We start from the raw sequence: 22,127 nt of genomic DNA on the forward strand, positions 1-22,127 counted from the left end.
TAACTTGTAACATGTGAAACATTTTTAACAGTTTTTCTCAAAGTTTTGAAACACTATTAGCCGGGATCATAGTGCAATAAGATAGAATGTTATTCCTTGAAAAACTTTGTGTGTGTGTGTAGAGTTAAGAAGCAGTTGTACTTTTATGATTTAATAAAATAATTCTAAAGGAAAAAAAAAAAAAGAAGAATCTGCCTGCCAATGCAGAGGACATGGGTTTGAGCCCTGGTCCAGGAAGATCCCACATGCTGTGGAGCAGCTAAGCCTGTGCGCCACAACTACTGAGCCTGCGCTCTAGAGCCCGCGAGCCACAACTACTGAAGCCCGCATGCCTAGACCCTGTGCTCCGCAACTAGAGAAGCCACCACCATGAGAAGCCTGTGCACCGCAATGAAGAGTAGCCCCCGCTTGCCGCAGCTAGGGAAAGCCTGCGCGCAGCAACGAAGACTCAATGCAGCCAAAAAGTAATAATAATAAATAAATTAAAAAAAAAGAGAAAGGTATCACCATAGACCCTGCAGATATGAAAAAGATAATAAAGGGAATACTATGAACAACTCTATAAACATAAATTTGACAACTTTGATGTACGGACCGGTTTCTTGAAAAATACAGACCACCACATCTCACCCAATATGAATTAGGTAGTTTAACTAGCCCTATTGCCTTGATACAAAAAAAAAAAAAAAATTCCAAGAAGAAAATTGTAAGTCAGTATTACTATATCAATGTAGATGCAAAAGTCCTTAACAAAATATAAGCAAATGGAATTTATGGCTCATTGCAGGGATGGAGCAGGGCTGCTTCACTATTTGAAAATCAACTAATACACCGTATTAACATGCTAAAGAAGAAAAATTGCATGATCATATCAGTTGATGAAGAAAAAGCATTTGATAAAATTCAGGACCCATTCATAATTTGAAAAAAAAAAGTTAGGGAAAAGATACTTAGGGGGAACTAACTCAGTTGGATAAGGAACATTTATAAAAACCTACCTTATCCTTAATGGTATATTGGGAGACTCAAATTCTTAAAATTTCAGTTACTAAAAAACTTTAGATTTTTACTTTCCTTGATGCTCACTTTTATCTTTTAAGCATTTATGTGCACTTCAGATAAGGAAGCAGTTACTCTTATTACTGAAATAATATTTATAGTTCGCAAGGAGAGTCTATAACCAAATAAGACAATGCTGTCACTTCTTAAAGTCTGCTAGATAAAGATGAATGTCTAAATATTCTGACAGCATGCCCTTTGAAAATATTCGAAACTTTACAGTATGCATCTATAAAATTTATTTTTGTTTTCTCACATCTTGACACTTTAAGATCAAAGAAACTCTAAACAAAATGAGATAAAAGAGATCCAAAAATATTTTCTTCATTTCTTTGCCAGAAAATTTCTTTAGAACATTATTTTCATATTCTTACTGATTTTTATGTATACCAAAATTGATAAACATAATAAATTTATTTTTAAAATGCTGAATAATATGGACTTGAGGAAGAAGTTAGAATCAGTCCAAATGTCTTTATTTGCTGAAAGACAAAGCTTGCCAATTTACCACAAATCAGTTTTTTTCTAGGATAAAATCAGACCATCTTAGTAACTTCTAAAACAGATATTCTTTATTCTCAGAAGTATAAGACAAGCGTTAAATCTTTTTTATAGTCCCACAGTTCTCTGAGGCTCTGTAGATTATTTTTTTCAGTCTTTTTTCTTTCTGTTGTTCAGACTGGGTAATTTGTTTTCCTCCATCTGCCAGCTTACTGACTCTTTCCTCTGTCAGCTCTATTCTGTTGAGTTTACTCACTGCGTTACTGTATCAGTTATTGTTTTTCAGTTCTAAAATTGCTATTTGGTTCTTTTTAATTTCTTTACTGAGGTTTTCTATATTTCATGTTTCATGTGTCAGTTATTTTCCTCAAAGTGACAGGCTCACTGTTCAACACATTGATGCTTAAAATTCCACTTAAACCAAGTTCCTTAAGGCTATGTAGATTTTTACATGCACCTGTAAAACTCTTCCTTCAATAAATTTAGGATAATATTAAATCTGGCTAGGGATATAAAAAGATAATAAGAGATTGTTGCCATCCTGGACTTTATAATCTGAGAAAGGGACTAAGTAAAGAATGAAAAAAATTATAAGGGTCAAGATTACTAATAAATAGTTTCTGGTTCCTCATGATAATACAACATAATCTGAAAAATATATAATTTGCTATCTTGAAATGCATATGTGTCTTATAAAAATAAAGATCCCATATGGTTTTGGAATAATAGCATGACAGGAAACTATATTATTATTTTTTAAGAAGTGATAAGATTTTTATCTTAACTAGAGACTTAAATTTATGTGTTACGAAGCAATTCCATTATACCTGGGACTCCTTATTAAGTTTTAAAAATCAGCTTTATTGAGGTATAACTTGCCATATAATAAAGTTAACCAATTTCATGTGTACAGTTAATGTGTCCTGATAAATGTATATAGTTTTTTAAGCATCACCACAATCAAGATGTAGAACATTTCTGTTACCCTCAAATGTTACTTGGTACCCCATTGCATTCACCCTCCGATCCGTGGCAACCCCTGATCTTTCAGTAACTATAGTTTGCCTTTTCTAGGCTTTATAAATGGAATCATGCTGCATGTAACCTTTTGTATCTGGGTTCTTTTAACATAACTTTTGAGAATTATCTATGTCATGTGTATCAGTAGTCTTTGCCTGTTCATTAGTGAGTAGCACTCCATTGTTTGGATACACCGCAGTATTATCTATTTGACAGCTGATGGACATTTAAGTTGTGTCTTGTTTAGGCTATTAACAATAAAGCTTCTATGGACATATGAGTGCAAGTCTTTGTGTGGCCATGTTTTCACTTTAGTTCCCACCAGCAATGTATGAGTTTCATTTTTGGTTGACACTTGATATGTCAGCATTTTCCTTTTAGCTACATGTATTGTGTGTCTGGGTGTTAGTTTTCTATTGCTGAGTAACGAATTACCAAAAACCTAGTAGCTTAAAACAGCACCTATTTACTGTTTCATAGTTCTGTAGGTCAGAAATTTATCATGGGGTCTTCAGGGATCACAGGGCTGAAATCCAGATATCCACCAGACTGAATTCTCATCTGGGGGTTTTGAGGAAGATTCTGTTTCCAAGCTTATTTACGTTATTGGCAGAATTCAGTTCTCTGCCGTTGTAGGATTGAGATCTTTGTTTCCTTGCTCACTGTCAGCTGGAGGCCACTCTCAGCTCTTAGAGGCTCACTCCATCTCCCTGGTGTTGAATTCTTAGGCTTTGAATCTCTGACTTCCCCTCTCTCTCTTTTTTTTTTTTTTTAAATTAATTAGTTTTTTAATTTTTGGCTGTGTTGGGTCTTCGTTTCTGTGCGAGGGCTTTCTCTAGTTGCGGCGAGCGGGGGCCACTCTTCATCGCGGTGCGCGGGCCTCTCACTGTCGCGGCCTCTCTTGTTGTGGAGCACAGGCTCCAGACGCGCAGGCTCAGTAAGTGTGGCTCACGGGCCCAGTTGCTCCGCGGCATGTGGGAATCTTCCCAGACCAGGGCTCGAACCCGTGTCCCCTGCATTGGCAGGCGGATTCTTAACCACTGCGCCACCAGGGAAACCCCTCCCCTCTTTCTTTTTAAAAGGCTCTTATGACTAGAACAGATCCACCTGAATAATCTTATCCTAAGGTCAATTGTTTTGGAACCTTAATTACATATACAAAATCACTTTGCACCGGTACCTAGATTAGTGTTTGAATAACTGGGAGATGTTTATATACCAGAGGCTGGAAATTTCAGGATATCCTGGGATTCTGCACAGCACACAACCATTTGTTCTACATTTTCAGTAACACTTGGTATCTCTGTTTTTAAATTTTAGCCACACACACACACACACACACACGCACACTAGTTGCACATATAGTGGTATCGCATTGTAGTTTAAATTTGCATTTCTCTAATATCTAATGGTGTGAAACATCTTTTCATGTACTTATTTGTTATGTATATATCTTTTGTTGTAAAATATCTATTCAGATCTTTGCGTTTTTTTTTTTCTTTTTTTTTTCTTTTGTATACTGCTGTCCATTTGTTTTAGCATCACTTGTGCAGAGGTTTTCCCCCATTGAATTACCTGGACATCTTTGTCAGATATCACTTGACTCTGTGTGTTTATGTATTTTTTTTTCATTTTATTCTGCTCCATTGAACTTTGTCTACTCTTATACCACTGTCACTCTGTTGATGACTTTAGATTTATAATAATTCTAAAAGTCAGAGGGTTTTAAGTCCTTCAACATTGTTCTTCTTTTTCAGATTATTTGCTGTTTATATCCTTTGCATTTCCATATACATTTTAGAATCAGTGTATTGACTTCTATAAAATATTTTACTGGGATTTGAATTGGGATTGTTTTTTATCTGTTAATCAGTATGGGAAGAATTGCCATCTTAATGAGTCTTCTGATCTATGCACATGATATAGCTTTCTGTTTTTTCAGATCATCTTGAATTTCTCTCAGTTATGTTTCATGGTCTTCATTGTACAATCCTTGCACATATTTTACTAAATATTTTGTATTTTTGATGATTTTCTATGTGAACATGATCCTAATTTCATTTTTCATTGCTTGCATAGTGTAGAAATACGTTGGATTTTATATATTGACCTTGTATCCTGTGACCTTGTTTCATTCATTTATTAGTTCTGATAGTTTTTTTGTAGTTTGTCTAGGATTTGTCTACATGTACAATGATGTCATTTGCAAGTAAAGGCAGTTTAACTCCCTCTTTCCAATCTGTATGTCTTTTATTTCTTTTGTCTTGCCTTATTGCACTGATGCAGATAACTTTATGTTGTTCCTGATCTTGGGAAGAAGGCATTCCTTCACGATATTAAGTATGATGTTAGCTGTAGGCTTTTTGTAGATAGCCTTTTTATAGACTGAGGAAGATTCTTAGTTTACTGAGTTGTTTTGTTGCGAAGGGGTACTTAAATTTGTCAGATGCTTTTATTCTATCTGTTGAGATGACCATAGGTATGGTATTTTTTATTCTGTTATTATAGTGAACCATGTTAATTTTGAATATTAAACCAACCTTGCATTACTGGGATAATCCTCAGTTGGTCATGATTTTTATTCTTTACAATTTTTTTCTGGATTTAATTTGATCAAATATTGTTAAGGATTTTTCCATCCATGGTCATGAAGAAATATTAGAGTATAGTTTTCTTTTTTGTAATGTCACTGTCTAATTTTGCTGTCAGGGTAAGCTGGCCTCATAAAATGAGTTTAAGAACTATTCCTTCCCCTTCTGCTTTCTGAATGAATTTGTATAGGATTGGTGTGTTTTTCAGACTTTGAATATATGATAGAATTGACCAGTGAAGCCATCAAGTCTTTAGTTTTCTTTGTTAAGAAGGTTTTGTGTGTTTTTTTTAAACTCAAATTCAGTTTATTTTAATAGCAATAGAGCTGCTCAACTTTATTTTTTTCTTGAGTCAGTTTTGGTAGATTTTATTCTTCAAGAAACTTGTCCATTTCATCTAAGTTATAAAATTTATTTTCATACTTTTTAAAAATATCCATTTATTTTTCTTTTAATGTCTATAGAATCTCTAGTGATTTGCCGGGGGTGTTAGTTATTGACCTTTTCCAAAAAATGAGTTTTGGTTTTACTGATTTTTCTTTCTGTTTGTCCATTTTCTAGTTCATTAATTTCTGCTTGTTTTCTCTTTCTCCCCTTGCCTTGGGTTTAATTTATTCTTTTTCTAGCTTTTTAAGGTGGGAACAGATCATTGTGTTTTGGACTTCCCTTGTAATAGCGTTTTCCTCAAAAGACTGCTTAACCTGCATCCTTTAAATTCTGATAGCTTCAGTTTTTACTCTGTTCAAAATATTTTCTGATTTCTCTCATTTCTTCTGTGACTCATGGGTTATTTAGAATTATGTTGTTCATTTTCAAATATTTGGATGTTTCTAAATACCTCTCTTGCTTAATTCCATTGTAATGAAACAATATATTCTGTATGATTTCAAACTTTTAAAGTTTATTGAGACTTTTTTTGAGGCTCAGAATAATGTCTGTCTTCGTGAATGTTCGTGTGCAGTAGAAAAGAATATTTTGTTGTTTTAGGACATCTTGGTTGATAGTGTGTTGTTCTGATCTTCCACAACTTATTTTTTCCTTTGGTCAGCTTCTTTTTTGTTACTTACTGTGAGAGAAATGTTAAAATCTCCAAATATGACTGTCTGTTTAACTTTCAGTTCTCTGTATTTGACACATTTAATTTTGAAGCCCTGTTATTAAGTATATACAGTTGGCTCTTGAGCAACAGATGTTTGAACTGTGTGAGTCCACTAATACAGGGATTTTTTTCAATAAATACTGTAGTATCGATACTACATGATCCAAGTGAATCCATGGATTTGGGTATCTGCCAGGGTCCTGGAACCCATCCCCTGTAGATACTGAGGTATAACTATATATGAAAGGGTTCTGGGACCCAGTTACAATGTATTTTTCCCTACACATCCACAGACTTCTCAGATAGCAGCTGGGTGTCCTACAATTCAACTCAGTTCTGACACTATCTAGAGATAGCATCAGCTTCCGCGGGTTAAGGGCTCAGTCCTACAAGACTGCCCCCTCCCCCCGTCCTTTAGATGCGAATTGCAGGTCCAGGTTGTTACCTGAAGTTCTGACCAACCGGTTATAGATTGGAGGTTCCAACAACCCCCACCTTGAGTTTGAGTAATTTGCTAGTGCCACTCAGAACTCAGAGAAACATTTTACTTCCTAGATCACTGACATATTATAAAAGGATGTAACTCAGGAACAGCCAGATGGAAGAGATGTCTAGGGCAAGGTACATGGGAAGGGGTGTGGAGCTTCCATGCCCTCTCCAGGTGCTCCAGTCTCCCTGCATCTCCACATGCCCCCCAACAGAGAAGCTCTCCAACCCATCCTTTTGGTTTTTCTGGAGGCTTCATTAGATAGGCATGATTGATTAAATCACTTACCAGTGGTGATTGAGCTCAATCTCCAGCCCAGCTTAAATCATTGGCGAATGGTTTAACCCCCAGCCTATCTCTCTTCCCTAGAGATTGGAAGGTGGGACTGGAAGGTCCAACCTCTAATCACATGATTGGTTCTCCTGGCCACCAACCCCTACCTTTAGTCCTTTCCCATAGTCACCTCATTAATATAACTAAAGAAATCTTTATAGCTCTCGTCACTTGAGACTTTCTAAGGAGCTCTTGTGCTAGAAATGAATGAGGACCCAAGGATATTTCTCATTATATATCACAATATATTTAGGATTGTTACATCTTTCTAATGAATTGACTCTTTTAAGGTTATGAAATAGTCCTCTTTATCCCTGGTAATATTCCTTGTTCTGAATTCTACATTGTCCAGTATTCCTAGCCACTGTATCTTTCTTTTGATTATTACTTGTGTGGTATATCTCCTCCTGTCTTTTTAGTTTCAGCCTATCTGTAAAGTAGACTTCGTGTAGATAGTATATAGTTGTATCTTCTTTGAATTGGAGTTATTAGACCATTTACATTGAACGTAATTAATATAATTCTCAAAATGCTTGGATTTAAATCTACCATCTTGCTAGTTACTTTGTATTTTTTTCTCATTGGATTTTTGATCCTTGCCTCCTATTTATCTGCCTTTCTTTGGATTATTTTTATGATTCATTTTTATTTTTTTATTAGTATGGATTGCTCTAGGGTTTACAATATGCATCTTCAACATCATGCTCTACTTTCAAATAATGTTGTAATGTTTCCCTCACATTGTAGGATCTTGACAAATATATCAATATTTCTGTCTTACATTTGTGCTGTTTTTGTCAAACCTTTTACTTCTACACATTATATACCCTACAGTTTGTTATGTTTGTGTTAAATAGTCAATTATATTTTAAAGATATTTTAAAATGAGGAAAATGTCTTTTATATTTATCTACATATTTACCATTTCTGGTAATCTTCATCCCTTGGTCTAGATCCAGATTTCCATCTAGTATCATTTTTCTTCTGCCTGAAGAATTTTCTTCTGACATTCTTATAGTGCATGTGTATTACAGCCTAATTTTTTTAGTTTTTGGTTATCTGGGAAAAACATTTTACCTTAATATTTGAAAGATATCTTTTCTGGGTATAAAATTAGACAGGTTAAGGTTGAAATAAGTTTAGAAGAGAGATGAGGCATTCATTGTTGATGGAAAAGCCCTAAAGCCCTAGCCAGATTGGTCCTTGGGTCTTCTGGATGTTAGCTAGCAGGGAGTGATACAGGTAGAGGATGGATGTTATCATTTATAAAGAATTGATAACACTGTAAAGGTCAGTGGGCTGAAGAAAGAAGGACCTGGTTTCAAAGTCCTCCCTGAAAGTACCACATAACCCTTTTTCCCTCACTTATGAAACAATTACAACATTATTAAAAAACAAACAAACAAACCTCACAGTGACAATTTAGGGATCATTATACTTTTTTGAGAGCCTCATAAGAAACATACTTAATTGTAAGGTAGACTGGAATAATATTTTTTAAAGGGTATTTAAAAAATTTAGACATGAAAGAATATGTGAGACAGTAAAAGATAGGAATCATGGTAAGATTCTTAAGGTCAATTAAGTAAGGTGCAAAATAAGTAGAACTCCATCTCTGCTAATTAATAATGTCATTTTTATTAATGTTTGCTACTCCTGTCTCTATTTTAATATATATTTGATATTTAAAGTGACCTAAAACTAGATTAACCAGTTAAATTATCTGCTATAATTTTCAAGGAAAAGACTAATTATTCTCAGCAAGATAAGAATTAAAGATGCTAATTTACTGATAAACTTTTCTCAGACCTTAAGTTTACTCAGAATAAGAGATACTTCTAAGAGTTTAAAAGCTAGCCAGCCACACTAAAATGGTACTTCTTATTTCAGGCTGCGCTCAATAACTTCTTAGGATACATAGGTATATTCAAATATCAATATTTAAATGTTAATCCCATTGTACACTTGCTGCTAGACAGGGTCAAGATTAGATAGATGGGATATGGGATGCATGGTATACTCAATTTATTGTTGAACTTTAAAAATTCAATTTGTATTACTTTAAATTCTGTAGACTTTTAAAAAGATTTTCTTCATGATTTTTACTTCGTGTGAGTCTGTTATACTTGGAATTTTTACAGTTTTAGATTTAGAACTACTTCTGGTTCCATTGCTAATCAAATGGTGTGATCTTTCACCAGCTTACTTGACCTCCCTGGACCCAGTCATCAAGAATTTTAAATGTAGGCATTGGGTCAGGTCTGTAGTTTTTCTAGAGCACTTTTTTCCTTAAATAAACTTCTTGTAAATTAGGAGTTCAGGTGAATTATATTGGAGTTTATCCATGAGGTAAGACTTCTCATGAAAAGAAAAATTTGGAGTTCAAGTGGCTGGCTGTCTTCCATTGGACCTACCTTCCTATTAATATTTTTCTTATTTTTGTTGCATAGCGTACAGAAAATTCTGTTTCAATGCAGGTGTAAAAGGATTTTTGTTTTCTTAACAGCTTTGCAGTCTCAGTAAACTCTTCAATTAAATAGAAATGGCAGGAGAAGCTTTATTCTGAGCTCTACCCAAAAATGAGTTCATCCAGCAAGACAAGTTAGAGCACTGACAGTGTGTAGTGTGTTAAAATTTGATATACAGTATGTATAGGGTGTTAAAAATATTTAAAATAAATTTTAATCAAATCTTCGCCTAAGTCTTAAGTGACAGGGCCACAACTCAGGCCTGTTTGATGCAAGAGCTCTTTCTATCATACTGTATAATTTTTTTATCAAAAAATATTTATAGATCTAGACACATTCGTTTATGGCTTATTTCCCAATGTTTTGTGACTCAGAATATTTAAGTTCAATCTTCTAAAGACATTTGTGCCAATTTTGTGACTAATTATTATTATTTTTTTCCTCCAGGGAAATGAGGCAAGTTATCCTTTGGAAATGTGCTCACACTGTAAGTCAAATATTCTTATCAAGAACTTCTTTTATTTTCACATTCTATATATGTATGTATGTAAATCTTTCGCCTCTATAAATTTATATAGCAAAGTTAGCCCTTAACCATTTTAAATGGCAGTGAATTTGACTTAGAGTCTTTCTGAGTTACCAGAATAGGGAAAGATTTTTTTATAGACCTCTTTATTATTAGTGTCTGCACTATGTTGTAATTACAAATCGACCCTCAAATCTGAGTGGCTTAACCCAACTGAAGTTTTTCAGATTAACAAAGCTGCAAGTAAACCGTTAACTTACTTAACTTGTGGTTATGTAAAATAAAGTGCTTATTGAAGGCAAAACTGATAGACTAAGGGGCTATATCGTACAAGACATTTCTGGGGAGGATGAGGAGTATAAGAGGTGTGGGTGGGCTGGCTATTTCTGACTATACTGGAGAACATAAAGAAAGAAAATGACAATCTTAGAAATTCTTGATTCAAGGATCAGAGGACCCAGGGAGCTTAAATAAAAATCAAAAGGTCTCTTGTGTGGAAGTACAATGATTGGGGAAGAGGGAGATCATGAGAATTGGAATGGGGACACTGGTAAATTTAGATACCATCCTGAGGTCCCAGAATTCCCAAACTCTTCTGAACCTTCCTTGCCCTTTCTGCCATCCCTGTTTGATGAAGCTGGTCCTGCCTTGTTTGGAGACATCTTACTTTGCAATGAGATGTCTCTTCTTTTTTGTCTCATTAAAACCATTTCCCCATTGCTCATTGTTTCATTAGTCTCCTTTCTTTTCCCAGAACACTTGTCGGTTTCTTTCATTCTCAACACCTTTGCTTGCTTATGAGCTCTGGATAAATGCTTTTCCATCAGCTCTTTTCTTGAGCGACTTCATCGTCTTTCAGATCTCAGCATAAATGTCCCCTATGAAATGTCCCCTCTTTGGAGATGCTTTCTCTTTCTCTGCTCTCTTCAGATTCTCTCTAACATGGGCAGTACCCTGTTTATTTTCTTTAGAGCAGTTACCATAAGCTTAAATTACTTGTTTATTAATCCATTTTATTTTCCATTTTGTAATTTCTACAATTTTTTAAACTTTTTTTTAATGGTGATACTCTATGACCAATGACCCATAGTTTGGCCATCCCTTCTACTATTTACATTCTATTTTACTGTTTCCTCCCAGGCTTTCCTTTATGAATTTCTTATATAATTTTGATCATATGTAGGTGTGTATTTCTGTTTTAAACATGAAGATAAAATGTTGTATCCAGTGTATTGTTAGAATTGACCAAAACCAAATCTAATTATGACTCTCTAGACCAGAGGTTGGTAAACTACTGCCTACCGACAGTTTTTTTAATAAAGTTTTATTGGAACACAGCCATGCCCATTTGCTCACATTGTCTATGGCTGTTTTTGTTTGACCTCTGAAATGTGGTCAAGATAGAGTACTTACAGACTAGTGCTCCGAGTGTTATCTAGATCTATAATTCTTGTCTGTGCCATAATTGACATGTCAGTTTTATAGTTTCTTTAGAATTGAAAGAGTCCTGCTCAGAATTGTGCCTTGCCACTGACTGTTCAGCTTGAGCCTGTGGTGTTTTCCTCCCGTTGCTAGTGGGCAAGAAGGAGGTGTAGAAGCCTGTAATTAGCTAGGATTCAGGCTGCAAATAGAGTTGGGGTAGGCTGTTGGGAGTACAGCTCTGAAAAGTAAGTATGAGGTACTAGGAGGTTAGTTTTTGTTTCTTGGTCAGGGAACAGAGGTCCTAAGGGGGCAAGACGTCCCAGGTTCTTACCTTCTGCACTCCTTTAAAATCTGGGACTGAGGGTCATTCACCTGATTGCAGAGAAAAATGTCCCAGGGCAAAAGGCAAGATGGATGTTCCCTTCGGTACATCCAGGATGGTGAAAGCCAAGTTTTTTTAAATACTAAGTATTTGAAATAGATTTCATACACTGTTAAAAGCTATCTCTTTCAGTTTTATCTTCAGAACTTAGTAAGTCTTCTTTCTTATGACTTCATCTGTGCTTTGATGAAACTTAAGCCTTGTCACTAAAGATCTGTACTTGTCAGTGATTGTTCAACTAGGTATGAATCTGTCTGAATTCTTCTGTCATCCAGTAAAAATGTAGTTTTCCTCTATTTTCTAATTGGTTCACTAGAATATAATATATTTTATACATGATTTGGATGAATTTGAACTTATTCACATTAAAACCACCACTTTTTTCCCCACCCACACATTGTAGTAAGTCTTTTTTTGCTCATTTGCAAAACTTCTTTATTAATGGGAGAGCTTAGTGTTATTTGTAAACAGCTGTTAGTGTTTAAAATGTTAAAACCAATCCTTGAGGCACTTTACTTTTTACACTTCCCCTGTTCAAGTTGTGCCTTTTCTTCCCTTCCAGACCTAGCTCAGGTCTGTGTTCTCTGTGAGGCCTTCAGTAGTCCTCTCACCTCTTTAGTAAGTTAACTGTCTCTTTTGTTCTTTTAGTATTTAAATTATGCTATTTTTAAAAAAGGTAGTAAGATTCTAAATTGTATGCTGTAAAGTACTGTTTTTAACCCTGTGACACAGAGATAAGTACCCACAGAATGCTTACAGTCTAGCTACTGGGAAAAAGAGAAGAAATGCATTAATTTTTACAGTGGAAACAAACCATTATGAGCAATAAAAGCAAAGGTTCCAAGGAGGGAAAATTACCTTTGGTTAAGAAAATTAAGAAAAGCTTCATGGAAGGGGTGCTGTTTGAAATTGTTTTTTTGAAATCTACATAAGATTTGAATACTGATTAATTCTTTCACCTGTCTGGTCATTTGTCCCTTTCAGTTTCCTTAAATTCCATCCAGATCTTCAATATTTTATCTAACCCCCTTGCATAATTCTTTCCAGTACCCTACTTTTAATCAGTGATTTTCGTCTCCTAATGCTGAAGAAAACCAAGAACATTTTTAAGTGTTAGCCTCATTACTTCCCCACCCCATCACCCCCTGCCTGCCACACACATAGAAATTTTCCCATTTTCCTACTCATGCTTAATAGCTCCTTCCTTTCAATATCAGAGTTTAGGTTATACCTCTCTTATTCAAGGTCAACCTTGGCACTTATGCTTTTGATCTCATCCCCTCTCATCTCTAGGACCTTACGTTTTTAGTTTCTCTTTGTTTTTACCTGTGTCTCAGCTTCTTCATTTTTCTTCAGTTTACAAACATAATCAACTCCCCTTTGGTCCTGATCCTGCGTGTACCTCCCAGTTCTTCTCCTTTCTTTCTCATATTTGAGCTTTGCCTGAGCATATACAGTGATCTCCATTTCCTTATTTCTGCCTGCTCAAATCTGGCTTTCATCTCCTACTACTTTGCTGAAACTGTTATTATTAAGGTCACCTTCATTGTATTTATTTATTTTGTTATTTATTTATTTTTTGGCCACACCGTGTGGCTTGTGGGATCTTAGTTCCCCGACCAGGGATCGAACCTGGGCCCTCGGCAGTGAGAACACAGAGTCCTCACCACTGGACCGCCAGGGAATTCCCATGGTCACCTTCATTTTATTGGCACATTGCCTAGTTGCTAAATCTGATGGAGTGAAAAAACCTGTAAAATAATTTGTGCTATTTGGGAAAATTTGAGCACTGATTATTTAATATCAAGGAATTAATTATTAATAATTAATGTTTTAGTTGTAATAATATTGTGGTTTAAAAGAATACCTTAGAGATAGATGATAAATATTGAACAGTTACAAGGACATGGTACGTCTGGGTTTCGCTCTAAAATAATTGAAGTGGGTGTATAAATAAGATTTCTAATGTGTCAGTGGTTGAAACTGGGTGATAGATATGTGGGATTCATTATATGAGTCTCTCAACCTTTGTATGTGTTTGAAAGTTTCCTTTATAAAGTTGTTTTTTTTTTTTTAATGAGTGGAAAAAGGAGGCGGGAAATAACTAAGAGTAATATCAAGGAGAAGTAATTATTTAATTATAGTTAAGTATGGCATGCAGCACAGCAAGCCTTAATAATAAGAGGCGGTTGAGCTCATTTTCACCCGTAAAAGAATTGAGGTATTGACAGTGGAAGTGGAAGTGCGATGCCTGGCATAGAGCAGATACTGAGTAAGTATCTGTTGACTGAATAAGCTAGTAAGAGCTCAGAGCTGGACTGTAGAGACAACTAGTTGGATAATTTTAAAGGCTGTATCTTTAGAAAAACCCAGTAGTTACCAATCACCCCATTTGTTTTCATAAATAATAACAAGTACTTACATGGCATTAGCACATGCCAGGCACTGTTCTAAGCATTTCACATACATTTATTTACCTTCTTAATCCTCACAGCAGCCTCATGAAAGAGGTATTGTTACTTTCCCCATTGTATAGATGAGAAAACAGGCATCAATAACTGGCCTAAGATCACACAGCAGCAGGTAGAGTAACAAAGCCATGATTTGATCTCAAGCAGTCATGCTCTAGAGTTTTATATATATATATATATATATTTTTTTTTTAGAGTTATATTTTTAATCACAATACTGTACAGCCTCTCTTATAGTAACTCTTACAAGATTAATGTTATGTTTGTCTACATGAACGATTTTAGGCAAAACTGGACTTGTCTAAGACATAGTTAGGTATTCTCTGATTTTTTTTTTTTGTCTCTTAATTGAGTGTTTGCTTTTTGTTGAGTTAAATTATTCTAGGCCATTGTGACTTTGTTTCTGTCTGTTGGCTGACCTGTCTGGAGTAGGAAATGTATACTCTGTTGGGGTGATTCGCTCAAAGTTAAGACTGTGGTTGTAACTTGGCATGATAATTTGGAAAAGTGGCTGAGTGCAAGATACTAGGTTAGATAGTTCAGCAGAGGGCTAGATTGGAGCACAGGAGGAAGTGTGAGTGGAAAGTCAGATTCAACTAATATGTTTTTACTGTTGATAAAACCAGTATAATTCTGAATAATTTTGATAAAATTGGTGAACAGAGGGCCTATTTTGTAGATTGAATGTAGATGAAAGACTAAAACAGTCTTTTATCTGAAGAGCTTTCTCAATTTTCTTTCGGTAGAAGGTGACCCAAGAGGAGCTTGGCAGCCTCTGAAGGAACGTTTCCCTTTGCATAATGAACTGTCTGTAGAAACCTTGAAGACACCTTTAGCCATTAGGACACTGCTCTCATTTTGAGTAAACAATCTCATATTCAATCAGTTTTGTTTCTGGTTTAAATACTTACAAGTGACTTGAAAACGTAGAGATATTGACTTCAATTTGTGCTGTTAATTTCTGCTCACAATCAGTTGTCTCAGCGAGGTTTACATGTTCATATTCTTTGCTTAGACTAGGGTTTTTCTTTGTTTTGAAAACAAAACTTTTTCACAGAAAAGGTTAATCTAAAGTTAATTTGATTTCCTCCTTCATTTCTGCATTCTTTTGTTTCCTTTCTTATATGTACTAGCTTAACTCACTTTAATTTTTTTTGTTGTTGCTGAAATGATTTTAATCTATAGGTGAAACACTCTTTAAATGATACTCAGAATACATTACAATTTGGTTTTAAGATAGATTTGAGTTTAAAACAGGTCTTATTACAATGATTCCAGTAAATCAAGTGCTCCAGAACACAATTCAGAGATGTAACAATTATGTGATGACTTCTTAAATGTCCAAGGGGATAAAGATCTTCTTCAAATATGGAAAGAAATTAAATCATTCTATAGTACTAACCTCCAAGAGTTCTTCTCTTTTATAGACTACAATATTATTGTCAGTTTCATATACTTTTACTTTATGAAGAACTCCCGCAGGAAGAAATTCCTGAAGGTCTTCCCAGATATAAACAGCTACATTTTCTGTCGTCTAACGACATCTGCAAAATACGGCACATCCAGATCCAGATTCTTATGATCAAGGGGCTTCATAATTGCCTCCTGTGGAGCCGATGGGTCGCGCTGAAGGAGAGCAGGCGGGACACTCGTGCCCACCATCGAGGGCCAGAACCCGCTTTGCTCATGGTTTTGCAGGCCCACGTCCCGCCAGCGCCTCCCGCCCTCCAGTTCACTTTAATTTTTCAGTGATGTGTGTTCTAAAGAGTAATTTCTGGTTTACTCCCAAATCTTTATTTATCATCTCAGAAATCTTTGGAGGAAACTTTTAATATCCATAAAAACTTCATGTCACTAACTTTGAAATTGACTTGTACACTTGTTACTTTAGATTTAAATCTTCATAAATGTATCAAATAATTCATGCTTTTTAATCTACCAGCCATGATTTATCATTTACTTAGCAATTAGTGATCCTGAACTCTAATTTATTTCACCTAGTCCACTGAGAATTACTTATATTCTGTTTTCTTTCAGTAAAGCTTTATTGCTGAGTAATGAAGTATAGTGCACAAACTTGAACGCCTAGGCTTGAAGTTGCTACCTTGTTTTGCCATCACAGTACCTTTTTAAAAAACAATGCCTGGATTATTTACTATATTCTAAATATTTCAGGTTTTTAGATGAGTAGTCTTAAGAAAAGTGAAGTGCTAGCTCTGTTTTCTTTATGCATACTGTCAAATTTTGGCATCATGGTAGCACTTAACAAATTTGTAGTTTCAGCAGTGAAGTCCATGGCATGTAGTAATTTCATAGTCTACCACAAAATTGAGTAATTTTGTAGCTGGTATGTAGAAGACAGTTACTTCAGCTGGTTTAAGAAAGCCTAGCTAGCCATTTAGCAAAAGTATAAATTCTTGGATCTCCCTCAGAATGTTAGAGCAAAAGAGATGGAAAAATATGCAAGAAAAGAGGAACTTGGAGAACAAATACAGAGTGTAATAGCATCTGTCTAAAAGACATCTCAAAAGTTATATTACATGAAATAAAAGCAAAAATAATCAGTGAAATAGTAGGAGAAAATTTTCTTCACCTAAAAAATCGTATCTTCTGATTGAAAGAGCATTCTGATACTCGGGAAGTTTAGATGAAAAAAGATCTCCATTTGGTGTCAACCTCTTTTGTAGTTTTAAAAGTCCAAGAGCAAAAAGAAAACCCTAAAAGCTGCTAGACAGGGAAAAGGTTGGCCTCAAAAAGAATAAGAGTCCACTGGCATTGGATTTCTTAGCAGCAGCAATAGATATTAGAAAGCAATAGGGCGGTTAATTCAAAGTTCGTTCTGAGTTCCTAAATCTAGAATTTGATAGCAACCAAATGATTACTCAGGTGAGAGGCCAAATTAAAGACATTTCCAGAAATATAAGGACTTGGGAAATTTACCTTTCATACGTTCTTGAATATGTACCCAGAAAAATGAAGGAGAAGTTAGAGAAAAAAAACGAAACAAGATCCAAGAAACGAAATCTCTTAAGACACCAGTGAAGATCCCGGTATAACAACTATGCCAGGGACCTGGAAAGCAGGTGGTTCAAATTAGAGCAAGAAGCCAGAATTGTCTGTGGAAAATGTCATCAAGAAGAAAGTAGAAGTCATTATATAAATTGTATGCTAGAATTTCGTGATGTTAAGGTAAAAGGCAAGGCAGTAAGAAAAAAAAGCAGAGACTGGGGATGCAGTATTACATTCTTGGCGATAAACCAGATTGAGCTCTTGAGAAGCCATAAATAAGTCTTTTGACTAAACGGTGCTGAAAGTAAAAGAAGACTCTTGAATATGCATGCTTTTGTGAAAATACCATATTTGGGGGGGGTTGGTGGTGGGGACTGATACAAAGCTAAAGAAAAGTCAACTAATATGTTTAACTGCAGCATATCATAGGAAAAGATAAAAGAAAAGCTTGGAGAATGTGATATAACGGGTTAGGGTTGGATTTGACGTACAAAAACAGTGGAACTCTTTGAGAGCCACATCTTTTGATTAAGATGTGTTACTGACCTACACAGTATACTTAGGTTAAAAGAAAAAAAGAGTGTGACTTTCAAGCCAGGGTTATTAATAACTTCGTGAGAAAACTTGAAGATGTGTTTCTATGATCTTATAAATATATGCTTATTGCATATTCTCATTTGAACCACAATGTAAATAAACCAAAAGGAGAAGAACAACAGCAATACAAACACCTTCAGCAGGAAAACCAGTAGTACACCAGTAGGAGAACATCTTAAAAATATGTTGTTTGATTTTTATCTACCTGAAGTGGAAATACTCTTATATTTTCTCCCTTTTCTCCATACTTGGCCCAAGAGTGCAGGTTGAGGAACAACAGTGTTTAGTATCTCTTAGCCTAACCTTCTGTGTTGACTCTTCTGATGTAACTAACAAGGAAAGAAATTAGATCGGAAAGTATTTCAAGAAATCCCGTCACCCAGCTTTTGCCATCAAGCTTTACAGACTGAGCAACTTACTTAACTCTCTGGGTCTTTAGCCTCATCTGGAGTTTTTCATCTCCAAGCTTTCTTCCAACTTTTTACATTACAAGGCTTTTCTATTACAGATTTTCTTCTGAAACTCAGTGAGCTTTGAAGACAATTGTAAGAATGTATTTTTAGGATTAAGTGTGTAGCTTCTTTTGTGACATCTTTGGACAATATTCATTTGCCTTTGTGAGTTTTGAGGTGGTGAATCATTTTTGACTTTATCTTTTACGTAAGGTAGGAGGAAGTTAGTGGTACATAGCATTCACATTTTGAAGGAGCATTCTAGAAGAAAGAAAGAAAACACAGTTAACAATATTAGTAACGAAACAACTGAAATCACTTACAGATCCTACAGATGTTAAAAGAATAACTAGGGAATTTTATAAACAGTTTTATTCCAATAAGTTCTACACGTTGGATGAAACAAGACAAATTCCTTGAAAAAACGAATACAGGCAGACCTCTTTTCATTGTACTTCATTTTATCGTGCTTCACAGATACTGTTTTTTGTCTTTTGGCTTTTTAAAAATTTTTAAACAAACTGGAGGTTTGTGGCAACCCTGTATAAAGCAAGTGTATTGATACCATTGTTCCAGCAGCACTTGCTCACTTTGCGGCTGTTTGTCACATTTTGGTAATTCTCGCGATATTTCAAACTTTTTCACTATTGTTATCATATTTGTTATGGTGATCTGTGATCAGTGATCTTTGATGTTTCTGTTACGACTTGCTGAAGGCTCAGGTGATAGCATTTTTAGCATAATTTATTAAATTTAGCATAATTTAATTTACCTTTAAATTAAGGTATGTACATTTTTTTTTAGACAATGCTGTTGCATACGTAATAGACTACAGTATAGTGTAAACATAACTTTTATACACATTGGGAAACTAAAAAATTCATGTGACTTGCTATTTTGCAGTGGTCTAGAACCAAACCTGTGATATCTTCAAGGTATGCCTGTTCCTAAAACTGACTCAAAAGGAAATAGAAAATCTTAATAGCATTATATCTATTAATGAAATTGAATTCTTTCTCACAAAGAAAACTCCAGGGCCCAGATGGCTTTACTGGTAAATTCTAGCAGACATTTAATGGAAAAACATAAAGAATCCTTCAAAAAATAGAAGCTAGTGTTATACTGATAGCAATACCAAAGACACAGAAAACTGTAGACCAGTATTCACCATGAACATATGTGTAAAAATCCTTAAATATTTGTAAGTCAAATCCAGCAATATGTAAAAAGGACAATAAAGCATGGTCAAGTGGAGTTTATCCCAGGAGTATGATTTTATCTAGAAATATCAATTAATGTAATTCACTATTGACGTAATAAAAGAGAAAAAACATCTCAATAGTTGTAGCAAAGTATTTGTTTGACAGAGTTCAGTAGCCATTCATGATAAATAGTTTTGGCAAATTAGGAATAGAAGGGAACTATATCAACCTGATAAAGGGCACCTACCAAAAACCTATAGCTAACATCATACTTATTTAATGATGAAAGACTGAATGCTTTCCATGGGGAAAAAAGTAGTTTTTCACTCTGACCAGTTGTAGTCAAAATTGTACTAGAAGTTCTAGCCAGTACGTTAAGTCCAGTAGAGGAAATGTAATACATTCAGATTGGAAAGGAAGGAGTAAAGTTGTCTTTATTCTCAGATGACATGGTTGTGTATGTAGTAAATCCTGTTCCTAGAAATAAGAAGGGAACTTATTAGCAAGATTGTAGGATACAAGGGCAATATACAAAAAGCAGTGGAATCTCTCTATAGCAGCGGTGAACAATTGAAAAAAAAATGAAATTGACAAAAATACCATTTATAATAGAATAAAAACATTGGGATATTCAAGTGTAAATTTAACCAAATATATGTAAGATCTATACACCGAACTATGAAACATCACTGAGAGAAACTTAAAAAGACCTAAGTAAATGGAGGGAGGTACCATATTCATAGATTGGAAGACTTTGATACTGTTAAGGTGTATCAGTTCTACTCAGATTGATCTGTAGATTCAAGACAATCCCAATTCATTTTCAGCAGGGTTTTAATAAAAATTACCAAATAATTGTTAATTCTATAAGGGAAAACCCAGGTCTTAGAAGAGCTGGCACAATTTTGAAAAAGAACAACAAAGTGTGAGGACAGTGTTCCCTGGTTTAAAGACTAAAACATAAAACTGTGGTATTGGCATAAGATAAATAAATCAGTGGAACAGAGTAGAGGGTATAAACCCATGTGTGTTTTCGATTGATTTTTTTTTAAATAACAAGTCTTTTATTCAGGTATACTTTAAAAAAAATTTTTTTTTAATTTAATTATTTATTTTTGGCTGCGTTGGGCCTTCATTGTCGCGAGCGGGGGCTACTCTTCGTTGCAGTGCACAGGCTTCTCATTGCGGTGGCTTCTCTTGTTGCGGAGCACGGACCCTAGGCGCGCGGGCTTCAGTAGCTGTGGCACACGAGCTCTAGAGCGCAGGCTCAGTAGCTGTGGCGCATGTGTTTAGTTGCTCCACAGCTTGTGGGATCTTCCCAGACCAGGGCTTGAACCCGTGTCCCCTGCATTGGCAGGCGGATTCTTAACCACTGCACCACCAGGGCAGTCCATTGATTGATTTAAAAAAATTTTTTTAATTGGATATTTGACGTGTAACATTGTGTAAATTTAAGGTATACAACATGTTACTTTATACAGTTAATTGATTTTTGACAAAAACATCAAAGATACCATTGTAAGGGGAGCCTTTTGAACAAAATAGCTGGAATAAAAGTTTACCCTTACTTATGTACAAGAAACATGGGTCATAAATTTAAACATAAAAGCCACAACTATGGAACTTCTAGAAGAAAACATCAGAGAAAATCTTCATGACCAGCATAGGCAAGGATTTTTAGTTTATTTGTAAAACATGAATCATAAAAGAAAAAAATGGGTTTCATCAAAATTGAAGGTTTTTGCTCCTTAAAGGCAGCTTATACGCTGGGAGAAGATACTTGAAATGCCTACACCTGACAAAGGACTTGCACCAATCAGTATAAAGAGAGAATCACACAACTCTTTAAAGACAGCCCACCTTTTAAAAGGGTAAAATATTTGAAGTCACTTAAATGAAGATACATCAGCTGCCAATAATCCCATGAAAAAGATGCTCAAGATAATTAATCCTTAGAGAAATGCAGGTTAAAACTATAATCGCATACTGCTGCCACCCAGCAGAGTGGCTAAACTTAGAAAGACTCACAATTTCACGAGTTGGCAAGGAGGTAGAGCTCCTGGAATTCTCAGGTATTGCCAGTGGGAGTGTAAAATGGTACACCACCTTGGAAAACTTTTTAACAGTTTCTGAAAGTCAAATGTATGCTTACCCTATGACCCAGCAATTCCAGGAAAACATTTGTTTACAAAAAGACTTAAGTATAATAGTCTTAGAATCTTTATCCCTAATAGTCCCAAACAGGAAACAGTCGGAATGTCTGTTAGCAGATGAATGCGTAAACTGACTGTAGTGCAGCCATACAATGGACTATGTATACACACTACTGCGCCATAAAAAGGAAGAAACTACTGACGTATGAAACAACTTGGATTAATGTCAAAAACTTCATGAGAAAAGGAAGATGGACACAAGAGTACGTATCTATGATCCCATTTATGTGAAATTCTAGACAGAATTTAGTTACAGAAAGCAGAACAGTGGTTGCCTAGGGTTGTGGTGGGGAGG

General features: G+C 35.2%; 1 protein-coding gene across 1 annotated transcript in view; it reads left to right on the forward strand.

Moving 5' to 3' along the window:
* The window catches only part of PPP3R1 (protein phosphatase 3 regulatory subunit B, alpha), a 55,316-nt gene that overhangs the window by 17,719 nt on the left and 15,470 nt on the right, over positions 1-22,127 (forward strand). The window contains exon 2 of the mRNA XM_057558802.1: positions 10,006-10,045. Within this exon, the coding sequence (XP_057414785.1) occupies positions 10,006-10,045 (40 nt within the window). The remainder of the gene's footprint in view (positions 1-10,005; positions 10,046-22,127) is intronic.

The sequence above is a fragment of the Balaenoptera acutorostrata genome, chromosome 12 (genome assembly GCF_949987535.1).
Source record: "Balaenoptera acutorostrata chromosome 12, mBalAcu1.1, whole genome shotgun sequence".
NCBI classification, from domain to species: domain Eukaryota; kingdom Metazoa; phylum Chordata; class Mammalia; order Artiodactyla; family Balaenopteridae; genus Balaenoptera; species Balaenoptera acutorostrata.